Source organism: Quercus robur, chromosome 4 (assembly GCF_932294415.1).
Source record: "Quercus robur chromosome 4, dhQueRobu3.1, whole genome shotgun sequence".
In the NCBI taxonomy this organism is placed as follows: domain Eukaryota; kingdom Viridiplantae; phylum Streptophyta; class Magnoliopsida; order Fagales; family Fagaceae; genus Quercus; species Quercus robur.
Genome location: NC_065537.1, coordinates 43,208,716 through 43,228,815, shown reverse-complemented (window position 1 = coordinate 43,228,815; position 20,100 = coordinate 43,208,716). Strand labels below are relative to the sequence as shown.

The 20,100-nt window shown below is 32.5% G+C and overlaps 1 protein-coding gene and 1 long non-coding RNA gene across 2 annotated transcripts; one reads left to right on the top strand and one right to left on the bottom strand.

Annotated features, from left to right (window-relative positions):
- Positions 1–120: 120 nt before the first annotated feature.
- Positions 121–1,268, top strand: LOC126724457 (uncharacterized). Its single transcript, XR_007654991.1, has 3 exons — positions 121–267; positions 373–432; positions 548–1,268. It is a non-coding gene; the product is annotated as an uncharacterized LOC126724457 (long non-coding RNA).
- A 7,386-nt stretch (positions 1,269–8,654) lies between these two features.
- LOC126724456 (NADH--cytochrome b5 reductase 1-like) lies at positions 8,655–15,963 on the bottom strand. The gene is made up of 9 exons (XM_050428985.1): positions 15,818–15,963; positions 14,756–14,897; positions 14,022–14,112; positions 13,838–13,915; positions 12,709–12,789; positions 12,472–12,561; positions 9,660–9,725; positions 9,027–9,113; positions 8,655–8,887 (listed from the first exon to the last, which is right to left on the bottom strand). The coding sequence occupies exons 1-9, from the start codon at positions 15,918–15,920 to the stop codon at positions 8,738–8,740; spliced, it is 888 nt and encodes a 295-aa protein (XP_050284942.1). The 5' UTR covers positions 15,921–15,963; the 3' UTR covers positions 8,655–8,737.
- Between the last annotated feature and the right edge of the window lie 4,137 nt (positions 15,964–20,100).

Here is a 20,100-nt window from a genome sequence, read left to right as displayed (position 1 = left end):
ATACTGAAATGCAATTATATTGTATATAAAATGTAGCATTTTGAAATGCAACAGTCACAATCACAGCATATTGGTGATAAGAGTTGTCAATTTTTTCCCCAATCGTTTGTGTGGCCAAACATAAGTGGAATTCCTAATATCCCTGGGATACATCCATATTTTGGCCAACAAAATATGTTACAAGGAGGAACTTTTCCATTTCAAACAAGTATAACAAGTCAAAAGTTTGGTATGCACCCTTTTCTTTCCCATGATAATGTATCTCAGGTATGCATTTTTTCAGTTAGCTATTTTTAAATTTTTAGTGAAATTTACGTTGCTAATTTGAGTGTATTTATTATAATATATATTATCATTCATTTTATTTTGTAGGGTCATCACTATCAAACGGTTGGTATGAATCAAAAGAAGAAAGTTGATAACGAATCTCAGGTACAATTTTTTCCCCTTAACTATTTTAGAGATTTTATAAATTTATAGCAAATTTGAATGGCAAAACCCCTAAACCCACTGAAGTTATACTAACTGCCCAATCTTGGACTTGCAGGTTCAAGGAAGCTTTTGAAACAAAGAAAAACCATGACAGACCTAACAAAGGAATTCAGTTTAATCACTAGAATATTGGACGAGGCTGGGATCTTATTATCAAAATAGCAAGAGCTAGGAAAGCTAGACCAAAGAGGACCTCTTTTGTTATGAAGCTTCAAATAAAGAAGGATCATGTTCTCAGGTTGTGCCAGCAGTGGAGCTTCTACAATTACTGCAGCAACGCAAGAAGCTTTAGTAGTGTCTGCTGTTAAAGCAAAGAGTTTGGGATTCTGCAGAATTTTGATCATGTGTTGTAGTAAAGGTTTAGTTAGTGTTTGTAATTTGCAGTGTAGTCCTAACTGGCAGCAAATAACCTTGCTCTCTAACTTGGCATTTCTGCAGCAACAGACCCTTTTTGTTCCTCGGGTCATCTTAGGCTCAGTTTGTAACACAGCCAAGTTTGCTCTTAAGTTCCCTGGTCCTTGTTGCTGGGTGCACCCAGCATTTGTATAGTTTGTATTCCTTCAATTCTGGTATTAAAAAAAAAAAAAAAAAAAAAAAAAAACGTATATATTGTAATTGACAGACTATGGATTTTGAAGACTTTTGGACAGTTAACTGCATTTGTACAATTGATAGGTACTGTAGTGTGACTCTGGATATTTGCAGATATTTGTAAATGTATGCATATGTGGATATTTGCTGATATTTGTAAATAGGTATTTGACAGTTGTAGGCTATTGATATTTGTAGATATTTGTGAGTGAGTGTAAGGGTGTGCACAAGTGGTGCCTATATATCTGTTGGGGTGTGAGTGTGTAGGTGTGACAATTGTGTGTGTTAGGATGTGCAGGGGAGTGTGCGTGTGTGTGCAAGGTGGTGCAGATATAGCTGCCAGGGGGTGTGTGTGCCTGCATGTTGGTGCAGATATAGCTGCAAGGATTGTAAAGCTCATGTAGATAAGAATTTCATTGTTTCTTCCCTATTATTTCTCTCTACCTTGTTCTTTGTTCCAAGTATCAATTCTTCTTCCCTTTCTTCCACTGAACTAGAATCTTATCAACAATACACAATACTACAACATAATTGGAATTATACTTTGAGCAAATCAACATAACAACAAGCAAATATTACACAAAGAACAAACAAAAGGAATGTTCCACAAATTACAAAGAACAAGTTTTAATTTTTTATTTGACTTCCTTCTGTACCAGAGCAATCTTATAGTTGCTATGCATCCATTTTCCTCCTTTAAGCTTGTTAATGCCTAGTCCATATCAAAAGAGCAGCACGAATCTGCCCAGAAGTTACATTAGCTCAATTGAAGTTATTCCTTTACTTGGATGGAATTCAAAACACAAACAAGATTTTTAAGTCCATTGGATGGAATTTAAAACACACAAAATTTGTAAGCTCATTAAGAAATGGGTTTTTGTTTTCGGTAATGGATTAATGTTTTGCAAGGATGGGTTTTCATTTTCCGATTTGGGATGGCGTTTTATGGCGTGGGATTTCCGTTTACGAGCCACCGTGCCAGTACTCTTGCAAAGCAAATCTGAGACGGACGATGTCTTTCGCGGATTCAAGGAGCAGTGGGTTTTGGTTTTTCGGCGGAGAGGTAATGTTTCTCAAGGTTGGGTTTTTATTTTCTGGCATGGGATGGTGTCTTCCGGGGTGATTTTTCCATTTTCGCACCACCGTACTCCAGCCGCTGCAATTTGTTTTGGGGCTGAAGCTTTTTCACATATGAGCTTTGGGAGGAAGAAGAAGCAAAGGTAGTTACGGTGGTATTTATTAATTGAAAATTTGAAATAATTAAAGTTAAGTGCTGTGGTATGTTGGTGGGCCCAAGGTGCTGAGGTGGCTGGCCACATATGAAAGTTGTGCAAAAAGTTGTGGGAGAGGTTGTGGCATCAGAATTACCCTTTCATTTGTAATGCAATTTCTACCTTGACTTTTGTGTGTGAATATATATATATATATTAAAAGGAATCATTAACTTTTGTATATTTAGTTTTAATATTAAAATCACATTGTGATCTTCTCATAACTTGATTTATGTTTTGTTTCTAGATGGATTATGACGCCTTTAAATAAGATTGACATCATCAACTCCGTCATTGTGAAAAAAAGTTTGTCTAAAGATTACATCCAGATTGTTCCAATTGATGGTTATAATTTTTGGTTCATAGGTTTTGTTTATTATTATAAAGCAGTATAATCGGTGGTGGTGTATTAGAAGAGTGACAATAATTGTTAAATTCTTGTTTAGCTTTTTCTTTAAGTACCGGTACATTTCTCAATTCTTTATTTCTACTTATTATATATATATATATATATATATATATTTTTTTTTTTTTTTTTTGGTTTTCCGTTTTTTAGAAGATTTTTTTTTTCTTTAAAATGAAGCATCATTAACTTTTTTATATATATAATAATAAGGCTATTGCCATCGTTATTTTTTCTTTCAAATCAAAAATTCCCGTATCAGATTGATAACAAATATATGATTAATTGGGAAATATTTTATTAAAATAAAAAATGATAAAGAAATTAAAAAGGAATTGAATATCTTTGACATAAAAAGAAACAACCGTTTGCTTAGTTTCATTATAATTTTTTTAATAGACACTATAATTTGTTTTAGTTATTACAAAAACTTTATTGAAAAAAAAAAATCATTCAATGCACGGACCAATAGCTAGTTAAACATTTAAACTTTAAACCAATTACATTGTCGGCGAAAAACCATCCCAAACTTCATGGAGAGATAGAGGTAATGGATTCGGCTTGGATCCAGTGCTTTTGGACTCTTCACAATACAATCCAAATACATGTCCAATATACGTGTCTATGTGGTATTGGGTTCAGTACAAGAGCATTAAACCCAACCTTTTTCTAAAAGGTAACACTAAGGATGACAATTTTGCCTCGTTCCGCTTGACCCGCCCTTCCCCGCATTGTCCCAAGAGGGTTTTTCTCGTCCCGTAAAGGTGGTAGGGTAGGGATGGAGGGAGATTTTAGCCTCACAGCACAGGGCGGGGCGGGGATGGATTTAGACTTTTTAGACCCAACCCGTACCACCCCACCCCGCCCCGCATTGATAAGGGTGAAATTATAAATTTTTCATACCTTAAAACCCTACTATTTAAACAAACATATCATCAGCTTATTTTATTCTACCCAAAAGGGCTTTCTACCTCTCTTTTTTTTCTCTAGCAAGGTTGGAAATAAGGTACCTGTAGACACTGCATTGTGTACCCCTTATGACTCGGGCCCCCATTCCCCATTTTGGAAATAAGGCTCAAGGCCAATTTAGAACCCAATTAGATATTAAATTGACTTAAGGAGTGTTAAAATGGAAAATATAGCATTTTAAATAAGCAAAAATCTATTTTTGGAAAATTAAATGGCCAAAGTGGTTCTCGGCCTGCATACGTGAGTCGCGGCCTGTGTACGCGAGCTAAAGCATGCGTAGGCAGGCACATTCTTGCGTATGCAACTAGGGTTTCAAAAGCATATGAAAGGCAAGTTTTCTATAGTAATGGTTGAGGTTTGGAATGAATCCCACCTCGTCTGGGAGCCGTTCCAAACCCCATTTTTTCAACTATAAAAAGTCTTACATGGTACATTTTCAAAACACACAGAAATCCCACGGAAAAAAACCTAAAATTCACTAGAAAATAATGAATCAAAAAGAGAGTTTTTTACAAAAAACCCTCAAGTCTTTTTATTTGATTAAGACCTTTTCTAGCCTTAATCCTTTGAGTTTTAGATTACTAATTACTATTTTAATGAATTGTGAGAGATTTGATTGAAGGGATCAGTCAAAAATCAAGCCTAGGAGCTTTTGCTTTAAGGTATTCTTTTGAAATTTTCTTTTTCCTTTTCTACCTTTAATCTTTTCTTTAATCTATTTCTTTGTTTAGTTTATGTTTATATATGTTTGTTTAGGTTAGTTTTAGGCTTTCTTTATGTTTTTTAGCATGTTAGGTTGCTAGATTTACGTTTTTGTATCTTATTTGGTTTTTGCTCTGTTTTGTGTTAATTAGGGTTTCTAGGTAAGGATTTACGTACGCATGATCTAGCTTGCGCACACAGGTTGAACTCATGCGTACCCAGACCTGTTCTAGCGTGCGTGATGTCGTAACCCAGAAACCGTAATTCTTTTTTGTTTTGTTTCTGCTTTCATATTTTTGTTCTATGTAGCCTCTTTTTCATATATTTTAAGCCCCATAACTGCTTGTACATCTTTTAACATGTTTATTTGTTATTACATGTTTAGATTAGGGTTTTATGCTTGTTTATTGCTTCGATGCCATAAACATGCATTCACATGCCCATTCATAATGCCATAAGTGCTGAGGTGCTGTTTGGTAAGTAAGGTAAGTTATGCATTCACATGAATATGCATGTTGATTATTTAATCCTTCCTTGATATATGTGTATGAAGTTTATGCTTTGTTTTGATTTATGATGTGATTTGTTTTGCTACCATGTTTGGGTTGCTGCCTTGCCTTGAGATGTAAGATGGGGTTTCACATGCTAGAATTTCTCATATGTGTTCAGCTCTTTATTGCTTTAAGGATGGATATGTGTTTTGGGATGAATGATGTCATGATTGTATGCTTAGATGTGTGCTAGTGTGTGTGTGAGTATAGATGCAAGTATTGAACATGTTTTTAATAAGGTTAGGATGTAAGACACAATGATGGGAAGCCAACCTTAGGGTTAGGCGATCTTGGGTGCCTAACATCTTCCCAAGAGCGTATCTAAACTTTGAACCCATACTCTGGTAGTAAGACCAAAGGTCCTTCCGAACGTTATATTCATGGTTCCTAGACCATATAATTAGGTGGCGACTCCGACACTCTTTCCCTTGCATCCACGGTACCAATTTTAACATTTTATTTTGTCTTTGTTATAAAAAAATTTATATACTATTGAATCATTGATTTTGTATTATCAGATTTTTGTTTCTGTTGTGGTATTGTCTTGTTAAACACTTTAATAATATTATTCAATTCTTGCTAAAAAATAGTTTGATTTGATGGGATAAATTTATTTGTAATTTCAAGTATATTTTTATTAACAAAATAGAATTTATTAAAAAAATTGTAATAATAGTGAGAAAATTAACAAGAAGTAGAGTTTTACGAAGTGGGGCGGGGCTTCGCGAGGTCCTAAAGGGTGGGGATGAGGTAAGAAAATTTTTTCTATCATGCGGGGCAGGGCGACAATGGGGTAAAACAAAATCATGCGGGGTGGGGGTGAAGACCCCATCCTTCAGATCTGCCCTCGCTCCACTGCCATCCCTAGGTAACATGGCTTCTTTGACCATTTCACCACGTTCTCAAACCTTTGGTTGTTGAAACTTGAAAGTTTCTTAACGTACAAATCCAATGGTTTAAAAACCAAACTATTTAAATAACCAGAAAACAGAACACTTTCAAAGTTTTAAAGTTAGCGTTATTCACTTATTTGGAGGTTAAACTGTGATGAAAGTATAGATAATGCATTATAAATAATTTTAAAATATGCAAAATTAATGTAAATATATATATATATATATATATATTTTAAGTGATAAAAGTTCCATGTTCCAATTTTATCGGATGTCCCCGAAGGCACCGAAGGAAGATGCAATGATTTTTGCTCTATAAATAAGTTAGAGATTTTAATACGAAGGACTACAAGTTCCACATTGGAACAAAAAAAGAAAAAAGAAAAAAAAGGAAGATATTATACTTTTTCCGCTAAAAATAACGTCCTCCTTAGTATTAAATGTGTAGATCAAGGGTACGTTTGGTAAACTGTAATAAGCATTGTAATGTAATAATGGTCATATTTTTATTACAGGGAATAATCATTCTTTATGAATAACTATTCTTTAAAATGATGAAAAACTATTCATCTCTAAAAGGGTTATAATAGTTATTTCTTAGTAAATGTATTAGGGCCTAATTGGTAAGAGCATTTTTGTTTTTGTTTTCAAAATAGTATAAAAAAACTTTTCAAAAAATTGAACTTGAAACTAGTTTTCAGATAATAATTTTTATATTTTACGTGTTTGGCTCTCATTTTTAAGAACAATTTTCAAAATACTAAAAACAAAAAATAATTGTTTGGGATACCATTTCTATTTTTGAGATTTAAAAAAAAAATACAAAAAGTAACATGTAGAATCTGTAGATTACTTTTTATGTGGATAATAATAAGGGAACAGAACTCATCATTTTTTTTTTAATGATAAGTTTCAAATTTGAAGTGTGAGAATTTTTTTTGTGATAAAAATAAACTCTTTAATTTAAGAGATAAAAGAGTTTGATTTTATATGGGGTTCACTGTTTTCAATTTATTTACAATTATATCATTAAAAACATTTTCTGTATTCTGAAAACACCTCCTTAGCCATTTTCAAAATCTTGTTTTAAATCAGGAAAATATGATACAGTTTTTTGAAAACTGTATTTAGAAAAAATTAGCCAAATAATAAATTCAAGTGTAGAACCCATAATTTTATGGATTACAAAACAAAAAATTATATTTAAATACTCTTACCAAATAGACCCTTAGTTTCTAAAATTAATCTATTTCCAAATAAACAAACTTTCTATATGCACATAACAATTATAAAAATAAAAAATCATAAAAAAATAACTAATCTCTTTTTCAAATTTTTTAAAAAAAATATTATTTTTTAAGAAATATAATTATATGAGTTAGATATTTCTTAAAATATATCTTAAATTTGATTTAAATCTAATATCTTCAAGGTTCTATTATTATGTTATCACCAAACAAATGAATAGTAATAAGTATTACTTTACAATATCTTGTATTCCTTGTAATACCTATTCATATTTTTATGTAATTACTGTTACAGTTTGCCAAATGTGCCCTAACTTTTATTGGGTCTGCCAACAATTTTGTAACTCAACTAGTTGACATTTCTTGGTGTTTAATTTCTCAATTTAAACTCTTTCTCCCTAAACCCCCCAAGCACTTTGTGCATGGAGATGTGTCAATTAAGTTATAAGACTCTTGACTTCTTAAGTTAATCTAGTCTATTTATTCTTATAATAATAAAAATAATTTTTTTTTAGGCTTGTCAAGGGTCTTGTAACTTAACTAGTTAATATTACTTGGTGTTTAATTTCTCAATTTAAACTTTTTCCACCTAAACCTCCGAACACTTTGTGCATGTCAATTAAGTTACAAGACTCTTGGCTTCTTAATTTAAATGAATAATTTAGTTTATTTATTCTTATAATAATAAGGATAATTTTTTTTTGTGAAATTTATAATAAAAAAAAAGTCAAGTTTTTGATTGGTTTTTGATCAATTTTTAATGTGGTTGGTTTTTAGCTAGGACTGGATCGCCCTAACCATTCATTCACTATTAAATTGGTTCTAATGACTGCTAATTGGTTTGATTTTTAAACCGAAGCCTCAGGCTTTGTTTATTTCATTGAAAAATAATTTTTGATGTAAAATATCTTACAATTGAGAATATATTTAGGTGTTTAATTACTTGTAAAAAGTTTGATCCCAAAATTGGTGGATACATGCTGTGATAAAATTTATTCGTTTTCCAAGTATATTACAATGACATGTGACAAGTTTCTATATTTATTTATTTATTTGATAAGTAGTTCCTATATTTAATTGGTATGATATATATATGCTAAGACAATGGCATCTGTCATAATTATTTATGCATGTCAATTAACTTTAGACATGGCTTTAATATTTAAACTAAATATACATTTTTAATGATTTCTTTAACATGTTTTATGTTTTGTTTCTAGATAGATTATAATACTTTTAAATAAGATTGACATCATCAATTCCGTCACTGTGAAAGAAAGTTCATCTAAAGAGTACACCTAGATTGCTCCAATTGATGGTTATGATTTTTGGTTCATGGGTTTTGTTTATTATCAGAAAGCAGCATAATGGGTAGTGGTGTATTAGAAGAATGACAATAATTCTTAAATTTTTGTTTGGCTAGGACTGGATCGCCCTAAGCATTCATTCACCGTTAAATTGATTCTATCAATCGACTGCTTTGGTTTGATTTTTAAACTGAAGCGTGAGGCTCTGTTTATTTCATTGTAAAATAATTTTCGATGTAAAATATTTTTCAATTGAAAATAATAAAAATATATTTAGGTGTTTAATTACTTGTAAAAAATCAAAGTGCCCTTCAAGTTCTCATGAAATCTCGAAGAATGCGTTGGACCACTCCATGACCTAAATCACAGCAACTCCACTCCATGGACTCGAATCGTATCTCTGATTTGTATCCAAGTGAGTTAAGTTGAGCTGCCATGGCTGCTGAGCCGCACCTCAGTATCTGCAAAATAATTAGTTTTGGCTAAGTGATCAGTAAAATATATTTTGCGACTCAATAACTAAACTAACAATTGGAGTTACATGAGAAGTAACTTTTGATAATTTTGCTTGGAAATAAATAAAAAATTTCAGAGACCAACCTGTGTATCTTGGGCTGGTTTGCAAAAGCTTTGAATAACTTCCCTGGATATAGTCTTCCCAGTGCCACCATTCCATGCCACAGGAGGCTGGTCATTATGGATAGAGAGAGCAGAGGCAAGATGTAGAGTTAGTTTTCTGTCATCCTTGGGGTAAGGTGCAAGTATGGAAGGTGTTCAAGTACACAAGGCTTAAAAGTCTCATATACATATATTCCAATCTGATTATTTGTTGATTCAAAAGTTTCATTTATGCATATTTCAAAATGTGTTTTTATCTTTTATACCAGTGTCATTAATTTACAGTGTGACACATACACTGTTATAATTATAGTTAAGTGATTAAATTCATCATTTTTTGAAAGTTAAGTTTTTAAAACAATTGGTAATCCAACATGGTATCAAAACAAGAGATCCTAAATTCGATCCTTGAAAGTTTAGGCCACAAGCAAGAGAGAGTATTAAAATTATGACTAACTGATTAAATTCATCATTTTCTAAAAACTTAAATTTTTGAAATAATCGGTAATTTAACATACACCAAAAGATATCTTTTACCATTGTTTTTAAAATAATCAAACAAAAAGAAAAGGAAAAAAATAAATTTGAAAGAAATGTTGAAGCAAAGGAACTGACCTGACTCAAAACATAATAGACTTCGAAACGACTACGGAATTTGCTAGCAAAGGCATCTAGCTCCTTCTGCAAAAGTTTATAACAAATGCATTACCCATCAATGATACATAGAAAGAAAATAAGAGTTGTGAGTTGTGACAACCAAAGAGACCTCTTTTGCAAAAATATGTTCAAAGAATAATCTATGATATAGCTGAATACAAATCATCTATACCACTTTTTGTATTTTTATTTATGTTTTTCCACCAATTATAACTTACTATTTATTTATTTAACTTTCTTTATAAAATAAATAAAGTTAAAAATGGAACAAAATTAAACTCATAACATATCATAATTAGTGGAATATAAAGAGAAACATAAAAAATGGTATAGAGGATTTGCATTCGATTTATCTACTTGAATACATCCTAGTGCCTCAAGAGTTTTTGCTGGTATTAGGCACTGGCAACCTGGTAGTTCTGAAGGTCTAGTTGGTATACAAAAGCAGCTGCTTAACTCTGCCTATTAGTTCAAATCAGGAACGTTCAGTTCTTTTTTCTTTTTTAATCTCTTTTTGCTTTTATACAACTGTTCAGCTACTTGAAATGCAATTAACTAGAGGTTCACTTCCTATTGTTCTTTGTTGGAGAATCATCCTGTTTCTTAACGCCATTACAATCCACTAATGAAAGATTTTTTCAACGGGCTTATGGGGTTGTTCTCTGCAGTTTTAGTAGAATTTTTATCTATGGGAAGCAGAAGTCACTATTTTTATGAGAACTAGTCACAGATCCATATGATGTGTGAGAATATATGATTACTTTGAAATTGTGGTACGATGTATAATATGTTCTCTCTAAAAATAAAAAAAATTCTAAAATCATTTTTCATCTATCCATCTTTATATATATATATATATATATATATAAATATATCATTTTAATATTTTAGGTGTGTTTGATTGAAATTATTTCTTTTTGAGGTGGTCCATATTTTTTAAAATTATAATATGGTAAGTTGTGTTTTCCTTCTTCTTTTTTTCTTACAATTAAATTCTTTAAGTTTTTTACTCAAAAAAAAAAATCTTTAAATTTCAAATATATTATTCAAATTTCTCATTTCTAAAATAAGATATCATGATAATCAAAACTCATTACAAAATTACACCTGATATTACTCAAAAGTTGAGAAACACATTCAAATGCATAGCAAGATTGTATTTTAATATAAATTCTAATTTTCACTTTCAAAATAACTAAGTATTATGTCAAACAAAAGCTATGAAAGGGAGAGAGAAGGCTTGTGATGGAGAACTCAAAAACACACATAAAATTGTATATTAACCCAAAATAGTGTTATAAAAAAAAAAATGATTCATCAACCTAAAGTTAAGTTGCAAGAAAGAATAAATAATCGAGAAAGAGAATAATCACATTTTTCGAGAGAGACCTAAATTTGATAAATTTATAGAAAATAAGATAAGAAGAAGAATAATCCAGATAAAAGATATAGTCACACCAAATTATTTAAATCATGTTATGTTTTCAGGAGAGACCTGAATTGGATAAATTTATAGAAAATAAGATAAGAAGAAGTATAGTCAAAATAAAAGATATAGTCACACTAAATTATCTAAGTCATGTTATGTAATTGAATAACATTATATTTTTATATATATTCTATCTTTATAATGCAATATGATAGCATTTAACAATAAAAAATAAGATAAGAAGAAGTATAGTCAAAATAAAAGATATAGTCACACTAAATTATCTAAGTCATGTTATATAATTGAATAACATTATATTTTTATATATATTCTATCTTTATAATGCAATATGATAGCATTTAACAATAAAAAATAAAAAATAAAAATAGAAATAAAATCTTGAAAACAAAAAACCAAAAAGTTTGGAGCGTGAAATTCAATTCAATCCTATTTATTTTTTGAAGGGGTATGCATCAACCTAAAGTAGAGTTTTAAAGAACACACAAATTCATCAACCTAAAGTAAAGATATAAAACATAAAAAATAAATAAAAAATCCACACACAAAAAAAAAATATATATATATATATATATATGAGAGAGAGAGAGAGAGAGAGAGAAAGAGAGAGAGAGGGAGAATAATAGTAGAGTTCTAAAGAACATGGAAATTCATCAATGTAAAGTAAAGATACAAAAAAATTTTTTTTTTTTAAAACTACCAAAAAAGGAAAAGAAAAACACGATAAAGAAAGAGAGTAATAGCCTTTTTGTGTGATAAAATATGTATAGAGTGAAAGAGATTAGCAAATTTATAGTGAGAGGATGGAGATAAGAATAGTCAAAATAAAAGGAAGATGAAGGGGTAAAGGAATAGTGATATTAATGTTAATAGTAGTGGGGAGATGAAAAGGTAAAAGGGAATGGGGAAAATTGGAGAAAATGTAACCATAAACTACAAAATTAGTAAATAAATAAATAAAAAGAGTCAAAAAAATAAAAGAAAAATGATTGAAAATAAGTAGGTGATATGGTCACTGACGTGACTCAAAAGAAGAGTAGCAATAATAAATACTACACTTCAGCTTTTAAATATATATAGATGTAGATGTGTGTTTTCTAGAATGATAGGCAGATGACAGATTGAGAAGCTAAGCTCGTGTGGGTTGATGTTGAAGGCTTGGAAGTTGGAAGAGTCTGGCTTTTATCATAGGGCTTGTAAATGATTCTCTGATTGCAGCTACTTTAGATGTTTTGTACTAGGGTACCACTGTACTTGTTTGCTTGATTGAACTAAAGTTTCTAATTCATCCCAAGAAAAGAATAATTGAAGCAAGCAAATTACCTTTAACAGCATGTCATCCAATGTGACACTGGCATAAATTAGATGCACATTGGTCTTATCTTTTGGGTTTTCTAGTATGGCTCGAATGATCTGGAACCAAAGAAATAAAGCAGTATATGTAAGATCCTTAAAAACGTTAAAATGCTTGATAAGTAGGAAAAGAAAAAACATAACAATAAATCAATAATGACAATAAACAAGACAAGGTTCCTGCTTTTTGAATGCGCATGTTCGTACCTGAAACATTGGGGTTATGCCAGAATCACCAGCAAGCATTCCTAATTCTCGAGCTTGGCCAGGTTTGTATTTGAAATTCCCCTTTAAGCATGAAAGAATAATACATATGATTCTCAAACAAAGACATTTTAGAAAGTTTGACCCTAATGAATATAGATGTAATCATTCTTTACTCCCAATTGATGTTGACATACATTAATTAAAGCTTCAATACTAGATCAAGATTAAAGTTTTGTAGCTAATGCTGACCCAAAAGGGTATCACCCATTACTTTAGATGAACAGCCAATCTTCTACTGCACTTGAAAAAGAACAATCTTCCACAATGTTTTGGTGCTAACTGATAATTGTTAAATATTATGGCCCAAGAGACTCAAACTCATTGTAGGCTCATTACTCATGTACTTATAAAGCATGTAAAGTAACTAAAAGCTTACTTGTAGTGCAAGTACTACAACCCTAAAATTAGTATATATAGGGTTAGCGATTATATGCATGCCCCGCGTTGGGTCCCTTATTGTAACAAACAATTAGTATGTGTTTTTTCCTTGGATTATAACAAAGGATTATCAAAGAATAGATGACTAGAATTTGGAGATTATCTATATATATATATATATATAATTGGAATAGAACCCTTTTAGTTTTAGTGTCTTCTTTTCTATACTTTCTAAAAATAACACAATTATCTAATTGAAAATTATTATTTTTAAATAAGGATATAAAAATAAATTGAAAATTTTGAAATTTAAATTCAAACTCTATAAAAATGGGCACACATATTTCATTTATATACACATACACACATATAGACACACCAGTATAGCCTAAGTGAGGAGTCTAGTAAATAATATTATCATTAACTTCAAGATGACAACTCATGTAAATTAAAAAAATTATGAACCATCACCATGCATCCTTGGCGTGATAGTTACTTTACAAATATAAGTGCTTGTAGAGTGTGGAAGGTAAGGATCGGGATTCAAGTTTTCAGAATGGAGTTTTATACAAATATACACTTAGATTAGGCTAGAATTAATAAAGATATTTGCATGTCTAACACTAACATTAATTTGTGTGTGCATTTACACAGCCTAACATATGATTATCTCCAAAAACAGAGCATGTACCTTGGGGCCCAGAACAGACAAGTAATCACCTTCGCGCATCTCTCTGAAATGGTGGGACATCCTTCCCTTAGGATACATCTTTTTTTATGAGAAAACAAAATGAAAAACTAAGTTCCGACTGAAACAAAAAAATCAGAATGGAATGCTCAAAGATGTGTAAATATTGAAGGGAGATAAGATATACCTTTACAACCAGTTCAAAGTAACCAACATCAGAGTCCAAAGTGATTGGGGTATACCGTCTAATCACTTCTAAACCTTCGCTATCTATTCCCCTGCTTAACAAAATGGAAACATGTTTTCTAATATTTGTCACTTGTCTCATCAACTTGGTATCCATAAGCATATAGAGAGAATAAATATTGAGGAATTCCAGAATGGGGGGTATTCAAGTTTAGGATTTGATCAAGCAAACATAAAGAGAGTTGGAAATCCTGTTGCAACGAACAAATTTGGTTTGCTTAACTGGAACAGTTCACAAAATGGTCAAACAATTACTGGTCTAGAGAAAGGGAAGATCAAGTTGTCTTAGGTGGTGAAAAGGCATTGGTATCATATCATGCATCAAAATCATAGTGTGCACATGCACAACAAAATTCTTTATTCAGAGTTTTGAGATTTCAATAGTTAGCTATATATTTCAAGATGGTTTCAAAACCTTACTGAACTTTGAAGTATATATTCTCGTGAATAAAACACCAAAAAACAGTTTTGTAGAAGACAAGTACGCATTAAGTGCGTTGTGTTAAATTACTAAAAAAAGAGAGTAGGAAGAATGGCAAGAGATAGGTAAGTATTTTTTGGGTAACTTATCAATCTTTGCCAATAAAGCAATATCATAACAGGTATAATTGCTTTTGGCCACTAAGAAAACTATAATTTGAAACTACAGATACTAATAAAGTGAGTTACTTGAACCTGCAAATTATATGTTGTCCAACGGGAAGACCCAATACTGAAGTAGGTGTAGGAAGAACAAATCTAAACTTTGCAGTGTTGGGGCTTAGTTGAGTTTTCTTTTCAAGTTTGAATTCCATAAACTTCTCCGGATTTAAGCAACCTGAAGATACATCACACCGAGTAGTCATTTTGCAGGAAAAAAGAATTCAATTTGGAACATATGAAAATACTCAGATCATTAGAAATTAAACCAACATCAAGGAAAAATAATTGTTTTGCATGAAAAAAATTTTACATGTATTTTCTCTTTGTAATAATATCTGGACCAGCATTTATAGCCTAATCTAATTTCAATAAAGTTAATTGATGCAAGGGTCATTTATGATTAACATTTTGTACGTTTACATACTATATATTTGGATTAGGTTTAAGTTAGGCCTATGACTGTATCACTTAATAATCTTTCACTTATTCAGCAAAGGATTCAAAAAAAAAAAAAAAAAAGTCAATATATCGTAATCAATACTTTGTCAAACCCACCTTTTTTACACGTTCATCATGCTTTCAAACAATTTAAGAAAGCATTTTCGCGAAAAAGGGAAAAAAAAAAAAAAAAAAAAAAGTTTGAAGCAAACCATTTTATGAAAACCTTATCAGACATAAAACTAGATATGGCCAATCCACTCTTTAAACCACGCAAATAATTAGTGGTTCAAATAACAAACTCCAATATATAATCCATTTTAAAGATTCTTTTTTTTTTTTTTTAATATTAAGAAATCAACACATGCATATTTAATCTTTTAAGACGTTTTCATTAGCTTTGTTGTAATCCATTTAAGATAGTTACAAACAAATAATAATGCAGTGACCAAACACATAATTGTTTTTTTGAGGAACACCAAACACAATACTCTCAAACAACTCATTAGACAGCAACAAACGCGCATTCATGTTGACATGCATGTACGTACTTCATCATGTATGTGTGTGTGCATGTAAAAATAATGTAATATTTCCAAATACAGATAAAAAGATGACAACTTTTTTGATTGATAGCTAGAGGATGCGTATTCACACCTTTGGGTTTGTTGTAATACAAATAGGCAGCAGCAGTGCCAACCAAAGATAGAGTAACTGTCACCCCCAGCAGCTCGGCAGGGGAAATGCAAATAAGCTCCATTTTGAGAGACACAAAGATCACGTTCAAAATGATAACTTGAACTTTTTCGGCAAACAAATTTAAACCAGATTACAACGACATCATATGGATATTAAATACCATTATCTATGTTAATGTTATGCTTGACTTGTTCTTCTCCCTTCCTTTTTTATGGATTCATAGTTGGTTGAACAAGTAACAGCATAGAATATTAAGAGAAGGAATAAAGTAAGGGATCGATCACCAGAAAAGGCTTATTATGGATTTTATCAAAGAATTCCTCATGGTTTAAATGATGGTCCACATTTCTTTAAAAGGGCGGTAAACGAAAGTTTTTTTTTTTTTTTTTTTTTTTTTTTTTTTTTTTTTTTTTTTTTTTTTTTTTTTTTTTTTAAGTTTAAGGCGAAAGTACACATTTGGTCTCTACATTTTGGACCGATTTTCATATTGGTCTCTATTTGATTTTGCTACTATTCCAATCCCTAAAAACAGAACATCAATTCTATTTTGGTCTCTGCCATCAGTGGCGAAAGCAAGATTTAAGTTGGGGGGGGGGGGGGCTGTGGGGGGGAGGGATTTGTAATGATACATGTGAAAAGCATGCTAGTGGAGGACTTGTAATTGCTTATTGGTTCATTTAGAAGTAGAATTATGCTCTATTTCAAGGCCAAAGAAACAAAGTGGAGTTTTAGTTGACTAAATTATCATTAAATGTGAGTGAGTAGAGCTTTTGGTTAGATGATATTCCTCTCAGCTTAAGAAAGATAGTCCAAGTAGATGTATTACTTTGATCTAGACTGCTATTTCTATTAAAAGAAAAAAGTACGCAAAGGTTTTTAATAAGTATTAACTAAAAACTAAGGATTTTTTCTAGGCGGGTTAGGGGGGGCAACTCCCCCCGACCCCCCTTGGCTTCGCCCCTGCCTGCCATCAACCCACTAACATAAAACTTCTACGTGGCAAACAAAACGCTTATATGTCAATCTCACTAATTTAAATAATATTAAACTAATCGTACGTGTAGGAGTGTTCACCAAACTACATAAACTACACAAACTGCACCAAAACTACCCACAAAATGGCATAACCGCACTACGAGTAACAATGCACCACTCCGCACTACATCGCATGGTGCAATGTAGTTTTCAGTTTTATAATGAGAAAACTGCACAAACCACACTGCACCCTCTCTATATTATAATATATTTATTTTTTTTAATATTAAATATATTATTAATAGTTTAATAACTTTAGTTTTCAAATATATATATATATATATATATATAGTTTAATAGCCCTATCAAGTGTTGATTAGGAAAACCAACCCAAAATAAAGAAAAACTAGCTCAATAGCTTAAAACTTGGCCCAAAACAAAGGGAAAAGCAGTTTTGGGTTAGGCAAGAAAAGCCCAGAATTCAAAAAATATATAGGTTTTATATCATTCAAACCGCATTTTAAATACCGCACCGCACATATGACTACAAAAATGACATGCGGAGCGGTTATAGTTTTAGCTAAACTCTAAACCGCACCACACATGTGATTACAAAAATGAGGTGCGGTGCGGTTATGATTTTGGCGAAACCACACTGCAAAGTGCAATGCTAATAATGACCTAATTAAAGCTGCACTGCACCGCACCATGAACACCCCTACCTATATGTACCCTGAAGCTCACGTGACCCACACTTGACCATTCCACTTCAGTTTCCCGCCACTCAGCCTCATACGTGACCCCACTCATCAACTACCTCATTGATTACTCAGACCTAAAACCCTCAAATTTCAGTTGAACCCTAAAATCCCCAAATAATCTTGCCGCCCTCCTCCTCATCCCTAAACCCTAAAATCCTCAAATCAAACCCATTGTCAATAGAAACTTAAATCGTTGAACTGAGATACTGATTCACAGAAAAATCACTTTGAATCTCGCTATTTGAAGAGGGAACAATAATGTGATTGGAAGAAGGAGAACGTCGCAAGAATCTGTGATTTGGAGTTTCAAGTGTGTAGCAGTGGGTGAAGTTTCAAGTGTGTAGAAGTGGGTCTAAGTTTGAAGCTTGAAAAGGTAACTTCTTTTCACTTTCTCTCTATCTCTGTGTATGTATCTATGTCTCTCTCTCTCTCTCTCTCAACACATACCATATCTGTCTCTCTCATGGGTTAGGGACCACTATTTTAAATTATTTTTTATGCTTTTATTTCTATAATGTTGTCTGTTTGGTTGGTGTTTTCTATTTGGCCTTTAAGGGATCAAGTTGGTTCATGTATTCCCTGTTATCATTAAGCTTGAATTTTATATTGTTTTGTATTCCATGTTGGAGGAATATTGTTTTGAATGTAATAGTGTCAGTGCATGTTTGACTATTTGGTTAGGTTTTGTCTGTATTGGATTAAATATGTTGACTATATGTTTCATGTATGCAAAATGGACGAGTTCTTTACTTTGTATGTGCATCATGGTGGGTATTTCAATGAAAATCCTAAGGAGTATGTAGGGCGTGATGTGGAGGTAGTAGATGATTGTGATCCTAAAAGTGGTCTAAGGTAGAAATTGAGGCCATTTGTAAAGATTTTGGGAATACATCTGTGAGTAGGCTCTGGTACAAAATGCATGGGGATAATAAGGAGGGTAGGATGTTCTACTTGATTAATGATGATCATGATGTAATGTTCATGACTGATTTGGCAATGGGTCATGGACAAATTCATGTATATGTAGAGCATCCAGTACATAAGCCTATCCTTATTAATGGTGGTAATGGTGTGACTCTAGATCTTGTTGTAGAGCCTGAAGATGTAAGGCCTTTGGATGTTAGTGAACTTGATGGGTAAACTTGTAGTGAACCTGAACTTGCTTATGATGGTTTTTATAATGGTTAAGGCTATTTTTGTAGTAGTGGTTCTAATAATAAGGAGGAGTTCTATGGTGGTGATGATGATTGGGATAGTCATCAGAACTTCTATGAGGGTGGTATGAATGCTGGTAGGGATGGTGGTAGGGATGAGGAGTTCTATGATGATAGTGGTGATTGGGATAGTCATCAATACTCTGATGAGGGTGGTAGGGATGCTGCTGATAGATATCATGATAGTGAAGGCCCTGCTGCTCCCACTAATGTCCATGATAACCAAAGTGACTTAGAAGTTAAAGTACTTAGGTGTAGGAGATAAGGTGTGGAACTAGTTGTTGAGGAACCACAAAAGGATGAGGCTGTCACCACTAATAGTAATGAGAGTACTAGAGATAGTGATGTGGAAGGGGCTAGGGAAATGGACCCCAACTAGAGATATTTAGGTGAAGATAGTAGTGACAATGACAGTGATGTAGTGGCGCAAATGACAGATCAGATGGGTGTTGGTGTAATGAACTCAGACTACACAAGTAAGGAGCTGTTAAGTCTAACTAAGTCATCATCTGATAGTGAGGGTAAGAGTGATGGTGATAGTGACAATAAGGGTGATGGTACTATCAATCATGGATATGGTCCAACATGAACAATGTCACCAAGAGGAAAAAGTTCCCAGTGTTTAGACCAGTTTCCAATCTTAAACACCTAGTATTTGAGAAGGACATATTATTTATTTCACCTAAACAGTTCAATGAGGCTATTCTTAAGTATGCAATTAAGGCTGTGTTTGGTTCGCGTAAAACCATTTCTGGAAAATATTCTATTTTCCGGAAATGCTATTTTCCGAAAATGCTATTTTCTGGAAAGGAAAACGTTTTCATGTGTTTGGCTGTCACAAAATTCATTTTACGGAAAATTAATTTTGGTGTTTGGTTCATTTAAACGTTTTACCAGAAAATGCATCAAATCCGGCAAAACGCTTGTCCGACGAGCGGCGCGATCATCCGACGAGCGCGCTCGTCGATCGACGAGAGACGAGCGCGCTTGTCGATCGCGATCGTCGATCGCGCCGCTCGATCGACGATCGCGATCATGCACCACGCCGCTCGTCGGCACGGCGAGGCACAATCGTCCCTCTCTCTCTCTCTGATCTGGGCTCTCTCTTCTCTCTCTCTCTCTCTCTCTCTCTCTCTCTCTCTCTCTCTCTCTCCAGAAGTAATTTGAAGTGAAAATGAGGGGAGTAAATGATTTCTGGGTCAAAGGTGAAAATAATGGTCAACTGGAAGTCATTTTCTGAAAAATGCTATTTTTCGTGACAGCCAAACACTCCGGTTTTACGGAAAATGAT